We start from the raw sequence: 18,843 nt of genomic DNA on the forward strand, positions 1-18,843 counted from the left end.
CTGAGGAATGGGAAGTGAAATTTTTAAATCCACAATTTAAAAAAAATATTGATAATTTTCATACTTTTAGGGATTTTCATAGATGCTTTAGAAGGTAGGTCAGGGGCATCTGGGTGGCTGGGTGAGTTAAGCATCCTGACTCTTGATTTTGGCTCAGGTCATGACCTCATGACTTTTGAGATTGAGCCCAGCGTCAGGCTCTGTGTTGACAGTAAGGAGCCTGCCTGGGATTCTCTCTTTCCCTCTCTCTCTGCCCCTCCCCTCCCCCAAATAAAAATAAACTCTTTTTTAAAAAAAAGGTGGGTCATACAGCTTTCCCTGGAATTACATTTTTTGTTGAGCAAAGTATTATTAAACAAAGCAACTGTTTTAATGCAGCTGCACAAATATATATCAAGACATAAAAGTGAAGCAATATTAATTAGAGGACCTCAGAGAAGTCTCAAAGAGTTCATAGTAGCCAGACCAAAAGGAGAGTCTAAAGGCAGATTGGTTGGCCTGTCTCAGTTTTGCTGGTTCTCTTATGATAAACAAGTATAAAACAATACCAAAAAAAAAAAAAAAAAAAAAAAAAAAAAAAAAAAAAAAAAAAAAAAAAAAAAAAACTACAGCAAAGAAACAAAGAAAAACCTTATCTGTGTAGTTCTGTTCACTTGAGTTTAATATTACCAGAACTCAGCAAGGTGTAGTGCAGGGATCCTGTGCATCTGAAGACTCTCCACCCGTAGTTGAACTCCTGAGCCACTGCTAGACCAGTTCCATGGCCAGGGAAGTTATCACACCTTTCTCAATATGACTATACACTTGTGAAGCAGGCTGGGTAATTCTTATCTCACAGGGTTTTTTGTGGTTAAGAGATATTTTAGATAAAACATCTGATGCACAGCAGATGTTTAAAAAAAAAACCAACAAACCACTAAAAACTGAGCTCCTGCTATTATTCAGAGCTCAACATCCAAGGCCCAGACCACACTCCCTAAATATAACCCTTGGTGTGGCCGACAACCCTTCTGGCTTTGATTAACTTCTTCTTTGGTAGTAGACTGCCACTTCAAGGTGATAAAATTCGCAGCTCTGACACCAAATAGACATTTTTGTTAAAAAAGAAAAAAAAAAAAAAACCTTTTGGCATCTGAGCACGATCAACGAGTGGAAGTTATCTAGGGGTGGCTGGGTGGCTTAGTTGGTTAAGTGTCCAGCTCTTAGTTTCAGCTCGGGTCATGATCTCATGGTTCGTGGGATCGAGCCCCACATCGGGCTCTGCACTGACAAACTGGAGCCTTCTTGGGATTCTCTCCCTCCCTCTGTCCCTCACCCACCCATGTTCTACCAACCCACCCCCATCAAAAATAAATAAACATAAAAAAAAAAGAGTGGATGTATCTAGAAATGTTCACTCTCCTACATTAGTTACTACATTATTTTTCTTCCCTTCTCAACCAATTATTTCTTGGGTCTGACAAACAATTTGGGAAGGACAAATGCTTCAGTAGAAAAATGAACAAAGCAGATGATTAGAGAAAGAAAAACTGTCAATAAATGTGAAAAGTGATACTTAAGACTCATTAGAGATTCAAAATGTAAAATTAATACAAAGACATTATTTCTATTTGCCAAGTCATAAATGATTTTGTTAATTATAACACCCAGAAATGGCAAGGGGTTATCAGTGAAATTTTACCTTTGTTCATAGTTGGTGGAGTACCAGATCATAGAAACTTTTGAGAGGACAATCTGAAATGTTTGTCTCAGGAGCCCTACAAATGTTTACATTCTTTGTGATTGTATTTCCACTTCCTCTTCATGAAATAATCAGGAAAACAAAATTTTACTTTAAATCTCCATTGCAGCTATTAATCACAAAAGTAAAAATTGGAAATAACCGAAATCTCCCTAAATCAAAATGTTTAATTTCGACAAAACATATGATGGCATAATATGCTGTTTTTAATAATATTCAAATAGAATGAAAATTGCTCACTGTAAATATTAAATTAAAAGTAGAATCATTCAGGATATGATCTAAATTTACATATATATGCACAGAAATAAAGACTAGAGGGAAATACATCTAAATATTAATAGTGATTTCCTCTGAGGTAAAAACTAAAGATGATTTTTCTATTTTTCAACTCCTTTCTCTAATCTGCTATAATGAACACATATCAATACTGTAATCAGATACTAACATCTTATTTTGTTAAAATCATGTCTTGCTCTGTGAAAGTATTTCATTCACAGGGATTCGTTTTGGAAATCATAGGGATATCTTCAGTTAGCAATTCTGCATAGGACTTTAAAATGCTGCTGGCGGAATCTGGTGAATACACACGTGCCCTCTGCCATGTTACCCCACAGTGTACAGTAACTCTATTTTCCAGACCCAAAATTGGAATTCTGTGGTCTAAAAATAGGCTAACATATGCGAAAGCAGGGTTGTGCCTGAAAATTCAGGTACGTGATTATTACAGAATGACTCCCACTCAAGACTGAAAACTTACCTGATCCTGAAATGTAAACCAACAGATTTGCTAGCCTGATGATCTTTCCATAACTTGACACCTTGTCTTTAAATCTGTCTTGGAAGAGGGTCATAACAGGTATAATGACTCTCCCTGACTGTGTAGAAGACAATCAAGAAAATGCTGACTGCCCACTGTGTGCATGACACTGTACTGAACAAGAGACCCTCCAATCTAACTCAGCAAAATGAAGTTTGTTAATGCATTAATGAGCCCATGTATAGACTGCTGATGCATGCAAACTTCTCCATAAGCAAGTTTAATGCTATAGTAAACCAACAAAAAGAGCCCAAGCAGCCCATAAGTGCTCCCTCGTAGGTGATAAATGACCTTTCAAGTTGAACCAAATGCTTTCACCTAAAAGAGCAGGTGAGTAATGCTGCATTTACAATGGGCTTTATCTATGTATGGATGATGTCCCTTAGTTGCAATTTCCTTTGCTCAGAGAAGAAATCACTACTCCAGGCTAATGAATTAAACATAGCCTAATTTATCCTAATTTGATTTCATTTCTATCTGCTTTATGCCATTTTACAGAGTGCGGACGATACACACAAAAACCGTTTAAACAGAAATCCCTTATTTACATAGAAGTTATATAACAAAAGCAAATCTATTATTTGTAATTTTAAAATGTTTTGTTCATATAACCGACCCTATAAGTGCATACGGTAAAAAAAAAAAAAAAATAGCATAGGAAGAATTAAAGAGTGACCCACCTCTCCACAGTCTCACTTCACAAAGGCAGTTTTATGTATTGTTGTTGCTGTTCTTTAGGACATTATCATAGGACATTAACTCTAAAAAATATACTGCTGCTTTTAATTAACCAATGTGAAACAGTATCAGCTGACTTCTTGATTTATGTAAGACTTCTTACTTATACATGCTCTCCAATTTGGGGAGGAGGATCAGGCTTATTAAGATTTAATTTACATATAGTAACATTCATCCTTTTTAGTGTACAGTTTTATGGGTTTTGACAACTGCATTTCAATCATCCCTCCTTCCAGATTCCCTCATGTTCTCTTTTAGACAACTCCTCCTGCCACTCCAGCCCCCAGCAAGCAATGATACTTTTTGTTCCTGTATGTTTTCCTTCTCCAGAACATCAAATGAATGCAGCCCTTTGATTCTGGCTTCTTTCATTTGCTTCTTAAGGCATTCATTCATGTTGTTGTATACATCAGTAGTTCACTGAGTGGATATAAAACAGCTTGTTCATCCATTCATAAATTAAGAGCCCTGGGTTCCCCCACCTCCAGTTTCTGCTGATTAGGGATAAGCTTGTAATAAACCATACTCTATAGGTCTGTGTTGGAAATAAGCTTCATTTCTCTTTGCTAAATATCTAGAAGTGAAATTACTATACATTTTATGTAAAATATAAAAAAGTGTTTTCTAAATTAGCTATCCTACTTTATATTCACCAGTAATGTGTGAGAGTTCTAGTTGTTTAGGATTCCTACAGACACTTGATATTGTCATCTTTGTTTTCTTGTTTGTTTGTTTGTTTCCTTTTGGTTGTTGTTTGGCTTTTTTAGCCATTCAAATAGATATGCAGTAGCATGTTGCTATGGTTTTAATAAGGATTTCCTCAATGACGAATGGTACTGGTTTGGGTGCATTTATTTCCATTCATACATCTTCTTTAGATCTGTTCAACTCTTTAGCCCATTTCTTATTGGGTTGTCTTATTATTGAGATTTGAGAATTCTTTATATATTCTGATTCAAGTGTTTCATCAAATACATGTTGTGCAAATATTATCTCTAAGACAAGGCTGTGGGGCTTGTCTTTTCATTCTCTTAACAGCATCTTTCAAAAATATAAGTTTTTTATTTTAATGAAGTCCAATTTATCAAGATTTTCTTTTATGGACTGTGCTTTTTGTGCTTTCATATTAAGAAATGTTGCTTAGCCCAAGATCAAATTTTTCTTCTATGTTTTTTTTTAGAAGTTTTTGTAGTTTTAGATTTTATTTTAGGTCCCTGATTCATCCTAATACTTGTAGATGTGCAAGGTGTATTTTGAGGTATTTTCTTTCTTGGATATCTAATTATCCTATCATCATTTGCTGAAAAGACTATCCTTTTACCATAATATTGTCTTTGTACCTTAATTTAAAAAAATCAATTGGCTACATAGGAATGGGTCTATTTCTGGTTTCTCTATTCTACTAATCAATGTGCCTCTGCTTTTGCCAAAAACGCACTTTCTTAATTATCGTAGATTTATAAGTCATCAAACAAGTTACTGTAAGCATGCCAACTTTGATCTTCTTTTTCAAAACTGATTTGGTTAGTTCTGTTGCCTTTCCATACAAATTTTAAAAACTTGTTGAAGTCAGCAAAAATCTCTGCTGGAATTTTAATTGGAACATTGAATGGGATTACATTGAGCCTATACACCAAATTGGGGGATAACTGCCATATTAACAACATTAAGACTTTGATTCTGTGAATATACTATATCATCCATTTAAATTTCAAATATGTTTTATAGTTTTCAACATATACACCTTCTGTATATTTTCGTTAGATTTTTACCTAAGTATTTCATGGTTTTTAGGTGCTATTGTAAATACCTTCCTTTTTTTCCAATTTCTAATTTTCATTTGTTAGTATATATAAAAAACAATTGACTTTTTATATTAACTGTGTATCTTGCAACCTTGAACTTGAACTAGTATTTATCAGTTCTAATCCCTTTTTGGGGAGATTCTTTGGTATTTTCTACATATGAAATAAAATCATCTGTGAATAAAGAAAATTTTACTTATTCCCACCCAATCCATATGCCTTTTACACATTTTTTCTTAATGCATTGGCCAGGACTTCCAATGCAGCATTGATTAGAATTGGTAAGAGCAGATATCCTTTCCTTGTTTTCACTTGTAGTGAGAAGCATCCAGTCTTTTAAAGGTAACGCTGATGTTAGCTATAAATTTTCTGAAGAAGCTCTTTATTATGTTAAGGAAGTTCACTGCCATTTCTAGTTTGGTGAGAGTTTTTATCTAAGATGTTAAGTACTGTCATCTGGTTTTTATGTATCTATTGATATTATCACATTTTTTTCTTTAGTTTTCTGACATGGTAAGTTGTAATATTAAATTTTTGAATGTTGAACCAGCCTTTCATTCCCAAAATAAACTCTACTTGAACATGATGTATTATTATGTTATTTTCCTGTTTATACTGTTAGATTTGATTTGATAATATTATATTGAAGATTTTTGCATCTTTATGAGAGATATTGGTCTGCAGTTTTCATCACTAAGATGTCTTTTCATAGTTTTGGTCTCAATGTAATGTTGGTCTTATAAAATGAGATAAGTGTTCTCTCCACTTCCATATTCTGAAAGAGTCTACAGAATAGACATTATTTCTTCCTAATTTTTAAAGCAATCTCTACACTCAGTGTGGGGTACTCTGAGATTAAGAGTCACATGCTTTACCGACTGAGCCAGTCAGGTGCCCTCTTCCTAAAGTTTTTTGACAGAATTCACCAGTAAATCCACCTGGGATTAGTTTTCTTTAATAAAAGTTATCCAGGTTATCTATTATTTCTTGAGGGGCCATTGGTAGTTTGCACTTTCCAAAGAATTTTTTCATTTCCTAAATTTTCTAAGAATGGGCACACATATATTTTGAAATATTTCCTAATTTTTATTTTTATGTATGTAGGATGTGTAATGATGCCCCCTCTTTCACTTTTTATATTGGTAATTTGGGTAGTTCTTTTCGGTGGCAAATCTAGCTAGAGGTGAATCAATGTTATTGATCTTAAAAAAAAAAAAAAAGGTTTTGGTATTCTTGGTTTTCTTTAATGTTTGTTGTTTTTTTTTTAATTTTCAACTTCATTGATTTCTCCTTACCTTTAATATTTTATTCCATCTGTTTGCTTTGAGTGCATTTGCTATCCCTATAAATTTCATTCTAATCACTGCTTTTGATGTATTTTATAATTTTTGATATGTTGTAGTTTCATTTTCCTTTAATTGAACATATTATCTAATTTTTTAAAACTTCTACTTTAATCCCCTACATATAACACCCAGTGCTAACTGACTTGGATGTAAATTAAAAAGTAAAAATAAATAATAAATACATAAATACATAAATAAGTACATAAATAAAACTAAAGTGGGTTGATGGAGGGAGTAGGGTGGGGGATAGGTTAGATGGGTGATGGGTATTAAAGAGGACACTTGTTGTGATGAGCACTGGATATTGTATGTAAGTGATAAATCACTGAATTCTATTCCTGAAACCAATATTACACAGTATGTTAACTAAAATATAAATAATAAAAATAAACTAAAACTTAAAAAAAACCCTTCTACTTTAATCCATGAGTATTTAGACATTTGTTGCTTAATTTTGAAATATTTGGTAGTTTTCCAGGTAAGTTCTTGTTGATTTCTAGTTTATTTCCATTATGGTCAGAGAAAATATTCTATATACTTTTAATTCTTTTAAATTTATTAGGTTTGTTCTATGACCCACATTATGGTTTGTCTTGATTAACATTCTTCTAATACTTTATAAAATAATATATATTATCTTGCAGTTAGTTGGAATGTTAAATAAATGTCAATTAAGTCAAGTTGGTGTAAAGTGTTTCTCAAATCTTATATAAATCCTTACTATTTTTTGGCTCCCTTATTCCATCAGTTATGAGAGAGGAATTTAAAGACTCAAAATATAATCATATACTTGTCTGTTTCTCCTTTGAGTTCTATCAATTGTTGTTTTATGCATTTGAAGCTCTATGATTAGGTGCATACGCATTTAAGATTATCACATCTTCTTGGTGAACTAAGCCCTTTCTCATTATGGAATATCCACTGCAATATTCTATTTTCTGAAGTCCACTTTGTCTGTTATTAATATAGTCACTTTGGCTTTTTTATGATTTGCGCTTCCATGGTATAACTTTTTCTCATAATTCTACTTTTAATTTATTTGTGTCTTTATAGTTAAAGTGGATTTCTTATATTAAAAGTGAGTTTCTTAGAGCCAGCATATAGTTAGGTCTTGGGTTTTTTTTCCCAATCTGATAATCTCATCTTTTTAATTGTTGTACTGAACCACTTACATTTAATGTAACTATTGATATGGCTGAATTAAAATCTACCATTTTGCTAGTTGCTTTCTATTTATTCCACCTGTTTGGTGTCTTTGCCATTTTATCATGATAAGGACAAGAAGAAGACAATGGAAGAGTATGATAATAAAGTTCTTAGATTAAACTATGATCATTTAAAGATGGATATTACAAAACTTGGAGCAACCACTAAAAATAAAACAAAAAATTTAGCTTATAAACTAATAGTAGAAATAATACAGAATACTAACATTCTGTCAATTAAACCAAACAAAGGAAAAAAGGAATAAAGGGAGAGATATAAAAACAAGATGATAGTTTTAAACACAACCATATTGATAAATACATTAAATGTATAAGGTCTAAATTCTCCAGTTAAAAAACAAGTATGTAAGATGAATAAAAAAGCAGGACCCAACCATATGCACTCTTCAAGAAGCCCAATTTAGATATATGATGTATACACACACATAAATATATATACACGAGTATACATATATACAATGAAAGTTTAGAAAAAAAGGATGGGAAATCTATGATATGCAGGCACTCAGCCAAAGACAGTTGAAGTAGCTATATTAAAAGACATATACAAATAGTAAGCATAAGAAAGCTGGGATAGCTATAATAGACTTTAAAGCAAAGAATATTACCACTGATAAAGATATGTCAAAATAATAAATAACACCAGGGATAAAGTGGGTGATTTCCCAATGATCAACACGCATTAAGAGTACATGACATGGGAGAACTGGACAGCAACATGCAGAAGGTTGAAACTAGACCACTTTCTCACACCATTCACAAAAATAAACTCAAAATGGATAAAGGACCTGAATGTGAGACAGGAAACCATCAAAACCGTAGAGAAGAAAGCAAGAAAAGACCTCTCTGACCTCAGCCGTAGCAATCTCTTACTCGACACATCCCCAAAGGCAAGGAAATTAAAAGCAAAAATGAATTACTGGGACCTTATGAAGATAAAAAGCTTCTGCACAGCAAAGCAAAGGAAACAACCAACAAAACTAAAAGGCAACCAACGGAATGGGAAAAGATATTTGCAAATGACGTATCAGACAAAGGGCTAGTATCCAAAATCTATAAAGAGCTCACCAAACTCCATACCCGAAAAACAAATAACCCGGTGAAGAAATGGGCAGAAAACATGAATAGACACTTCTCTAAAGAAGACATCCGGATGGCCAACAGGCACATGAAAAGATGTTCAGCGTCACTCCTTATCAGGGAAATACAAATCAAAACCACACTCAGGTATCACCTCACGCCAGTCAGAGTGGCCAAAATGAACAAATCAGGAGACTACAGATGCTGGAGAGGATGTGGAGAAACAGGAACCCTCTTGCACTGTTGGTGGGAATGCAAACTGGTACAGCCACTCTGGAAAACTGTGTGGAGGTTCCTCAGAAAATTAAAAATAGAACTACCCTATGACCCAGCAATAGCACTGCTAGGAATTTACCCAAGGGATACAGGAGTACTGATGCATAGGGGCACTTGTCCCCAATGTTTATAGCAGCACTCTCAACAATAGACAAATTATGGAAAGAGCCTAAATGTCCATCAACTGATAAATGGATAAAGAAATTGTGGTTTATATACACAATGGAGTACTACGTGGCAATGAGAAAGAATGAAATATGGCCCTTTGTAGCAACATGGATGGAACTGGAGAGTGTGATGCTAAGTGAAATAAGCCATACAGAGAAAGACAGATACCATATGTTTTCACTCTTAAGTGGATCCTGAGAAACTTAACAGAAACCCATGGGGGAAGGGAAGGAAAAAAAAAAAAAAAGAGGTTAGAGTGGAAGAGAGCCAAAGCATAAGAGACTCTTAAAAACTGAGAACAAACTGAGGGTTGATGAGGGGTGGGAGGGAAGGGAGGGTGGGTGATGGGTATTGAGGAGGGCACCTTTTGGGATGAGCACTGGGTGTTGTATGGAAACCAATTTGACAATAAATTTCATATATTGAAAAAAAAAAAGAGTACATGACAATCTTAATGCGTATGTACCCATTAACAAAATTTTCAAATACATGAAGCAAAAATAGAAAAATCTATTTTTCTAACAAATTCACACGTATGTTGAAGATGTCAACAATCCTCCCTCTGTAATTGATAAAACAAGACAGAAAATCAGTAAAGATATAGAAGACTTGAATAACACTATCAAGCAACTTGACCTAAATAACATTTATAGAACACCCCACCAAACAACAGCAGAATACAAATTATTTTCAAGTGCCTGTAGTACATTCCCTAGACCAGACACATGCTAGGCTCCAAAACAAATAGATAAAACCAGAAAAACTAAAATCATACAGATTATGTTCTTTCACTCCCAATGGATTTAAATTAGAAGTCAGTAACAAAAAATAACCTGAAAATCCCCAAAATATTTGGAAATTAAACAACAGATATCTAAATAACCCCCAGGTCCCAGAAAATCCTAAAGAACAATAAAAAAAAATATTTTGAACTCAATAAAAATTAAAATACAACATAACATGATTTACGGATGAGCTAAAGTGCTTGCCAAGAAGGAAACTTAAAGCTTTAAATGCTTATATTAGAGGGGCACCTGGGTGGCTCAGTCAGTTAATAGTCCGAAATAGCTCAGCTCTTTCGGCTCAGGTCATGATCTCGGGGTTTCATGAGTTTGAGCCCACGTTGCACTCCGTGCAATGACCATGCAAAGCCTGCTTTGGCTTCTTCCTCTCTCCCTCTCTCTCTGCCCCTCCCCTGCTCACACTGTCTTGGTCTTTCAAAAATAAATAATAAATAAACTTTAAAAAAATAAATGCTTATATTCGAAACGAAGAATGATTTTCAGTGAATGATTTAAGAAAAGGTCATCAAACTAAGGCCAACTGGCTGGCTTATTTGTAAATAAAGCAACACATATTTGTTTATGTACTGTCTATGGTTGCTTTTATACAAAAATGACTGAATTAAATTACAACAAAGACTGGGCCACAGGCCTAAAATATGTATTATATGACCCTAAGGGAAAAGTTTGCCCACTGTTGATCTAGAATACCAACTGAAGAAGTTAGAATAAAAAAGAATACATTAAACTCAAAGTAGAGGAAGGAAATATGAAGATAAGAGTTGGAAAAAAAAAACCCTGAAAATCAAAAAAAACCCAAAAGCTATTTATTTAAAGAATTTTAAAAACTTATTTAAAGAATTCAATAAAATTGATAAACTTCCAACTAGACTGATCAAAGTAAAAAGAAAGAAAACTCAAATTCTTGATTCATGAATATAAGAGAGGACAGTGCTATAAATCCTATAGATATTAAAAATAAAAAAGAAATATTAGGAAAAATTTTATGAAAATGGCAATATCCAAAGCAGAGTTCAGTAAAAGCAATTCTAAAGGAGCATCTTCACTTTGATTTGACACAATAAATCTTAGTACTTTTAAAGAGGTCTAGTTGTCTTAATGAAGTCAACTTTCTTCTCTGTGCAAAAGTAATACTTTTAATATAATGTAGTTAATTCATAGCTAGAGAATAGCTGTAGGAAAAAAAGATTTAAAAAGAAAAAGAGGTTCATTTAATTATGTATTTATTATCATGTAAGAAATATTCTGCTATATTCTTTATTTAGTGTTTCAAATTTACAATGTATGATTATCTATTTCCTGGAAACATACACTACAGATTGTAAGTAGAATTTGGGTGAGAACAAGTCTCACTTTGATTATTAGAGCAGGCAAAATATTCACAGAGCAGATCTTTACCCTTGAAGAGCAACAATTGGGATGGAGGAAGAAAAATAAACATACTTTTAGGGGAGCAGGCCAGGAAAATGTCATCAGATGAAATCATGAGATGTGATGAGTTAATACTCTTTAATATATTTTGGCTCTGTTTTAAAACAATCTGGTTTCTTAAAGCTGTGTTCATCTGGATTACAACCCTCTGAGTTAACATCTCTTAGATAAGCATGTATTTATGAAACTACACATTTTGCATTAAAATGATCATTGTCCAGACCATAATGGGTTAGATTTCTTTCTTTATTTTTTCTTTTTTTGAGAGAGTGTGCACAAGCATGCAAATTGCGGAGAGGGAGAGAGAGAGAGAGAGAGAGAGAGAGAGAGAGAGAGAGAATCCTAAGCAGGCTCCAAGCTTGACCTGAGATCATGAACTGAACCAAAATCAAGAGTCTGACACTTAACTCACTGAGTCACCCAAACACCCCTGGGTTAGATTTATTTCTAATCCTATTTTTGACCACAGAGTACTTATTTCAGTCAATAATGGTGTTAAACAAAAAATTTACAAAGAAATCAATCAATATACAGAGATATGGCGTCTTTGTCTATCATTTTACCTTACCATGAGATAAGGAAGATAAAACAAATTAGAAGAAAATATATGTGTCTCACTTTCAAAACTAAAGCATCCTAATCATTTTTTTTGATGTGAAAAGTTTAATGAAAAAGTAGATTGATCTAATTTAGGATCCTTAAGTCACTGGCAAATTTAAATTGTTTAAAAAAATAATAAGCCAAACTCTTGACTCATACTGAATGATTCACCCATGTGTTCTTGAGGGGATTAATTTAAAACAGTTCCAAAGAAACAGTATATTCACATATCTACTCTAAAACACAGAAGAGGACAACAGAAAAGGGAAGTTATTCTAGAGGAGAGAAAATGAAGAATCAGGACAGAGCAGAACCTTGTTAGCCTTGTTGGCCAATCACAGCAAGTGAATTCGAAAGCCACACAATAAGGCAAGGGAGCATCTCCTCAGATATGGGGTGTTGGCTTCTATGGAAATAAAGTCTTCATGTCTGTTTCACACTCCTACTCACCTCCTCCCTCCCTTTTACTTTTCACTGGATTCCTACGTGTGAGGAGTAGCGGTTTTACTGTCCCCATTCCAGGGAACCAAAAGGCACACGTGCTTTAGAGATCCAGCTTTCAAAGAACATGAAAGGCACAGGGTTCATGACCAAGGTCCTGTCTTCTACAGAGGTAATAAATGAGGGAAGGGCAGGATGTGCTTTCTAGTATAAGAGACCCAGCCACCTCTCTGCACAGACCCTCCATCTTTTCCTCCCTGAGCAACAGCCTCTGACATTATTGCCTGAAATGTATCAGAGGTGCCATGAAGGCTGGATTAATGTGAGGTAATAGAGACAGAGGTCCTCTGTTCCGGCAACCTGGCTTCACTTTGTAGGCATAACAGCCTTTCGATCGTAGTGTCGGGGGCCAGGATTCTGATGTACTACAACTCCCCTGTCCTTTACCCTTAGGCTGCTGAATTGTTAAAAGTTCTGAAAAGAGGAGTATATTAGAGTTCTGCCATGCAATTCGGGGAGGGTAACCAAACAAGTTACTTTGCTTTATTTTGCCTCCCTTTTCTGGATATCACCCTTAGTAACCTCTCTTAGACTGGAGAGACACACGGCTAAGACATGACAGTATTTGGGGATTCCCACGTCTCCTTAGGAAAAAATGGAAATTCTATATCACTTCTGAACATATACCTTTATTATCTCAGTTTCTTAAACAATGTAAGGATAAAACTGGAGATCTGACCATCAGTTGTGAAAATTTAAAACATAGAAAATTTTAAACATAGAAAATTTACAAATTTAAAACAAAACAATTCAGAGGAGGCTTCCCAGATATAAACAAGGAAAAATACATAGTACATTTTTTGTGCTAGAATTTTCCCTTTTTTTCCTGTTTAGTTCTGTTTTCTATTTACATTGGGAAATTAACTCTCTTGTTTTATTATTTGTTAAACTCTTTATATACATGTGAACATATCCGTTTGAGCTTATTAACGATCTGTGCATAGAGTCGTGCATTATACATCACTTTCTTCTACAAATCTCAAAATGAAGCCAATACTAATCATTTAGTAGCAAGTCAAGACTTAGCTAATAGCAGAAACTAAACAGCCGCTAGGTGATATTAATGTATCCCTGCCCATTTCCCAAAGGTCTTGCAAATGACTCCTTTAGGAATCTGCTCTAAAACCTCAATCTGCCTCAGATTACCAGGTCCTGTGAGGCATACCGCCTCCCTAGCTCTGACTCGGTCCATTCTCCACTCTCCTTAACCTTCTCTTATTTACAATGAGAGATGCAAGTATGGCCAAGAAAAATACAACTGTATCTTGGCTACTGCTTGGAAGCACTTCCCCTAAAAGAGAAAAACATAGGAACACTTACTCAAAAAGCAACTACTCTAAAAATGCATCTGAAAATAACAATAACATTCAGAAGACCGTGAATGTGGGCAAAACCAACTGCTTTCACACAACAATCATTTCCAGGGCATCTAGAGAGTTCTAACTTTTTCACAATCCTTTCGTGTAAAGATTAGGATTGTAAGATTAGGAAAAGCTGTCTCTCTCGGTTCACGGAGAAACAGTGGAGACATGCCATGCAAACCACTGGAAGTGACCGTTCGGAGATTTATAGAGGGATGGCGGCAGAGCTGGAATAGAAGTGGTAAGAGACAAGTTCTAGAAAAGAGGTCTATACTTCTCTTTCTAATCTAACGGCTAGGAATAAAGGTAGCAGAAGCCGTTTAGCTCACCACATTTCTTTTTAATGTTGGGTTGCCAGGTGAAAGTACAGAACGCCCAGTTAAATCAGAATGAAGTGGCAATTAATTTTTTCAAAGTGTATTCATTTATTTTGAGCTAGAGAGAGGGGGAGGGGCAGAGAGAGAGGGAGAGAGAGAATCCCAAGCGGGCCCTCCACTGTCAGCACAGACCCCAACGCGGGGCTCGAACTCGCGAACCTTGAGATTATGACTTGAGCCGAGACCAAGAGTAGGACGCCTAATGGACTGAGCCACCCAGGCACCCCAAACAGCAATTAATTTTTAATATATGTATGTCCCCTGTCATACTTGTGTCATAATTATACAAAAATTATTTGTTGTTCTTCTAAAATTCAATTTAATTGGGTGTTCTGTGCTTTGCTAGATCTGCAACTCTATGTAATGTGTCTTTTAAAACTACCTATAAATACCCTTGGCTCTTGGTTTTTTAGCTTCAGCCTAGAATTGTGCCCTGAACCCTATACCCCAAAAAACCAGCTGTATCTCCATGTCAGTATGCACTTGGCATTTTAAGCTCAATATACCAAAACCGAGCTCCAGCTCTCTGCCACCAATCAACTCCATCCCTGCCCAGGCTGGACCGGCTCAGCCGGCCCCACCCCACTTAAGGGTCTATTCCTCCATTGCTTGGATCGAACATTTGGTGTCAATCCTCATTCCTTTCTCACACCTTACATTTATTTTTGTAGGATGATAGCAAATCAAAGGAACTCTCTTTGATAACTTCTGTAAACGTGAGGCTAGATAACAGATTGAGGCACTACAGTTAGTAAAGAAGTATGCCCCCGAGGACTTCTGCACAGAGATTCTCCTGAGCCAAAGAAGTCTTTTCCTTGGAACCAGAAGCCTCTCGTCACATGTGTGTCAACCAACCAGGAAATGATCCTGCCGAAAGAAGGGCAAAGGTGGAAAAGTCTTTTGCATTTACACACTCAGCCAGCCCAAGGATTTCACTTTCACTTCCGGCACAGCTTAAAATGTACAGAGAAAAAAAAAAAAAAAATCTCCCTAACTGACCCCCTCCCCCAGGTTATTAAATGAAACGGTTATCTTTTCACTTTTATAGCACCAACATCTAGCTTACCCAACTCTTAATAATCCTTTCCCAACCAGCAGACCAAGGAATTTCATAAAATTAGTAGAGAAGGCAATGTCTAAATCCATTATCCCAATCACAGCTTCAAACTTCAGAACCCCAGGATATTCTGTCCCAATCCTTTGTTTAGTACGCATGATAAATGTGAAGTCATGCCAGGTCTTTCTTACCAAATAACAAGGAACTCAGAAACTAAATACCTAGAGTAACTTGGAGGAGCCTAATTGTTTAGTCAGTCCAGACCAATAAATATTTTCTCTAAGTTTAACCAGCAGTTACCCTCTGAAATTCTCATCAAGGAGCAACGGTTTCTACCTCACTGCTAATGCCGACATGCCTCAGGTGATAGAGATACTGGGGAATAACAACCAAAGTAAAAAGGTGTTATTGGTTTATCAACGTCTTCAGATATTTAAAGTCCTAGGCCGGGCACTCCGCAGAGTCAACTTGGAAGGTGGTGTTTTCTGTCACCCAGCAATGTCATAGTGCCAACAGCAACCTCTCATATAACATGTCAACGATGACATGTACTGCAAAAATGAGCCTTAGGATGAACAATGTAATTTATAAAAGTGACTAGGTAAAAACAAAAAAACGATGTAGGTAACCACATGAGAAAACAATTTAAAAGATGAGATAAATTGGGGTGCCTGAGTGGCTCAGTCAAACATCTGACTTTGGCTCAGGTCATGATCTTGAGGAACCTCAAGATCGAGCTCCGCATCAGGCTCTGTGCTGACAGCTCCGAGCCTGGAGCCTGCTTTGGATTCTGTGTCTCCCTCTCTCTCTGCCCCTCCCCTGCTCGCACTCTGTCTGTCTCTCTCTCACTCTCTCAAAAATAAACATTAAAAAAAAGATGAAATAAATAAACTACCTGACTCCCTCTACCAAATCATCAAAGATCTGTTTAAAAGTTAATATTCAAAAAAGTAGACAGCAATAGACATTGTTTCTGTGGGACACAAAGAAGGATAAAGTTCTCAAAAGAGATTTGAAAATGATTCCATTTTACACAGAAAAAGTTCAGTGTAAAATTTCAATTTTGATAAGTACTTTCCTACTATATTGACACATTATCTCCATATCAGGCATTTTTCTGAGCCTTCAGATTTTGAGGAAAAAGTCAAATTTGAATGATCTATTTTTTTTCTTTTTTGTACATTTCAATGTCAAAAGTCTCCATGCCTTTTAAAGAATATAGCATGGCATGTTTTCCTATATTGGTATGCCCAGGGTCTCTGAAATTTTCTAAAGATTCTGTCATATGACAAAATATACCTTTCAAGCTAGATAAAAAATAATTGAGTATTTTTTAAAATGTCTACAGCAAAGTTATTAGCTCCCTAAAATAAAAAGGGTTGTACAGACAGCCTGTGGAGGCAATTTCACAGGTGTCTAGTCAAAACTGATATGTCGAAGGCTTTTTTCTTTCTTTCTTTCTTTCTTTTTTTTTTATTTCTTGGAAATTCTATTAAATCTATCAAGAGTAGTTTGAGTATTCCAAGTTAGTGAAGTTTCCAATCATTTCTTATAAAGCCTTTCCCATTGTCAGTTTTCTTCCCATTGATGAATCTACTAACTCTGAATGCAAATATTTCACTTTATCCCATCATTTCCTGGACGGTCTCTAAGTGATGGCTGTGTCTCCAAAGAGGCTGTGCTTTTCCAAAGATAACTAAAATGCTTTAATCCTCATATAGTATTAATTAATCAGTTCCAATAATCAATTTTCATTTGAATATTGTATTTAGTGATTCTCTCAGGACATCTGAAACACCAAATCTGCACATGACAGCAATCACACTATTCAAAACATTCCCCTGCACATGTCACTAAAAGGAAAACTACCCACCCTGGAGTATAGCTATTAATGTCAAACAGATTGTCATCTAGGAAAACAAAAATGCATCAGAATCAGCTTCGGACAAAATACAGCTCTACGGAAAAACACCAGGTTTTTGTGTGCAAATGTCTTAAATCTCTGATTGAAATGTTTGAAGAATGAGTTAGCAAGGAATCTGCCGCTGGTCTACACAACCAAGGATAATGTTATAAGGAAAACAGTTTTAGAGTTAAAGGGTTTTTCATCACAGCACACTAGGATTTTAGCGAAGATGCATTTGCCCCAGTTTCTAGTAAACATTAGAAGAAACGTTGGTTTTTAGCTTGGGCCGAGGGCTCTATTTAGCCTATCAAGGCAGAGACCTGTTAAAAACGCTGGGGCGCTTGCCAGAATTTTTTTCCCCCGGCAACTCTTAGTAAAGATCGTACCTCGAAAGCAATGTGCGTTGCAAACCACGCAGATTTAAGCTCCCTCTCCCGCCTACATCGCTTGGCACCAGCGGCTTTTGAGATATCCCTCGCCTCCTAAAACTCAGACCGAATCGCCACCACCATTCCCCACCGCTTCGCCACCACCATGCCACAATCCTTGCTCAGCTCTCCTAACCTCAGTACAGAGCTTTCCCGAAGCCCCCGTATACGGGGAACTCCTGGCGCCACTCAACTCCCAGCCCTCCGCACACCCACAGACACACTCTCCTACTCCCTCCGCTGCAAGCTACCCCCAAATTTGTCACCTACCTCACCCCTACTAGCCATACTCCCACGTCCCTGTCGCTTTTTCCTCTCGTCCTGGCGGCTTCGTCTCCAACACACCTGTCTACCCCTATGGTTACCAGCCGTCAGATGTGCCCACGCTGCGCCCTATCCCGAGCCCCCTCAGTCCAACTGGCTCTTCCCACTCCAGCGCTTCCCACTCCGGGAAGTCCAAGTGCTCGCAGCACCTTCTAGCCCAGCCGCGTGCCCACCCGCAGGCCGCCCCAACCCCCCCCCCCCCGACTCCCACCTCACCGGCGCGGGCGAAGGAGCGCCCGTCGTACCTGTCGAGAGCGCGGCGGCGGTGGTGAGCAGCAGGAGAGCCTGGCGGAGCGCCGCGCACAGCGCTCGGGTCATGGCCACCAGGCGGCCGCGCCGGGGCTTCGAGGTCCCAGAGCGGAGCTAGGCGGTCCGGGCAGCGCGGGCCGCTTTGAAGTTCCCGGGCCGCGGGAGGGAAGCACAGCCCGGCACCCTTTTGAAGAGCGCAGTTGGCTCTAATCCCTGCGGGCGCTCCCCTCTCCAACCTCCCCCATCCCCCGCCCCAAGCGGCTGGCGGTGCGCGGCGCTCCTGCCACCGGCCCCGGCAGCAGGCTGCAAGGGGGGTGGAGGGGGACAGAGCCCGCCCCCGCTGCGCCTCCGCCCCCTGCGCCCTCTCGCAGCCGCCCGGGGCCTGGCGCGGCCGGCCAGGCGGGCAAAAGCCGCCAGAGCGCCAGGCAGTGAGACCGCCCAGAGCTGGGGGCTAGAAAGGCGGTTGGGTGGCTTGGAACCCCCAGGACCCGATAGCTGGGAAAGGGGTTGGGACACGAGGGAGAGCCCGACTGAGGCTTTGGGAAAACTTAAGCCGTGCAGCGGTTGCTCCCTGGTGGTCTCTCTACTGTCTCCTACAGGAGATCC

At 37.4% G+C, this 18,843-nt stretch overlaps 1 protein-coding gene across 3 annotated transcripts in view; it reads right to left on the reverse strand.

Annotated features, from left to right (window-relative positions):
- The window catches only part of ACVR1C (activin A receptor type 1C), a 76,440-nt gene extending 57,850 nt beyond the window's left edge, over positions 1-18,590 (reverse strand). Inside the window, exon 1 of one of the 3 annotated variants that reach the window (XM_045479896.1) lies at positions 18,234-18,590. In XM_045479896.1, the coding sequence (XP_045335852.1) occupies positions 18,234-18,306 (73 nt within the window). In that variant the 5' untranslated portion in view covers positions 18,307-18,590. The remainder of the gene's footprint in view (positions 1-18,233) is intronic. The other 2 variants (XM_045479895.1, XM_045479894.1) reach the window with 2 other exon arrangements.
- Positions 18,591-18,843: the final 253 nt, after the last annotated feature.

This window comes from Leopardus geoffroyi, chromosome C1, assembly GCF_018350155.1.
Source record: "Leopardus geoffroyi isolate Oge1 chromosome C1, O.geoffroyi_Oge1_pat1.0, whole genome shotgun sequence".
In the NCBI taxonomy this organism is placed as follows: Eukaryota; Metazoa; Chordata; class Mammalia; order Carnivora; family Felidae; genus Leopardus; species Leopardus geoffroyi.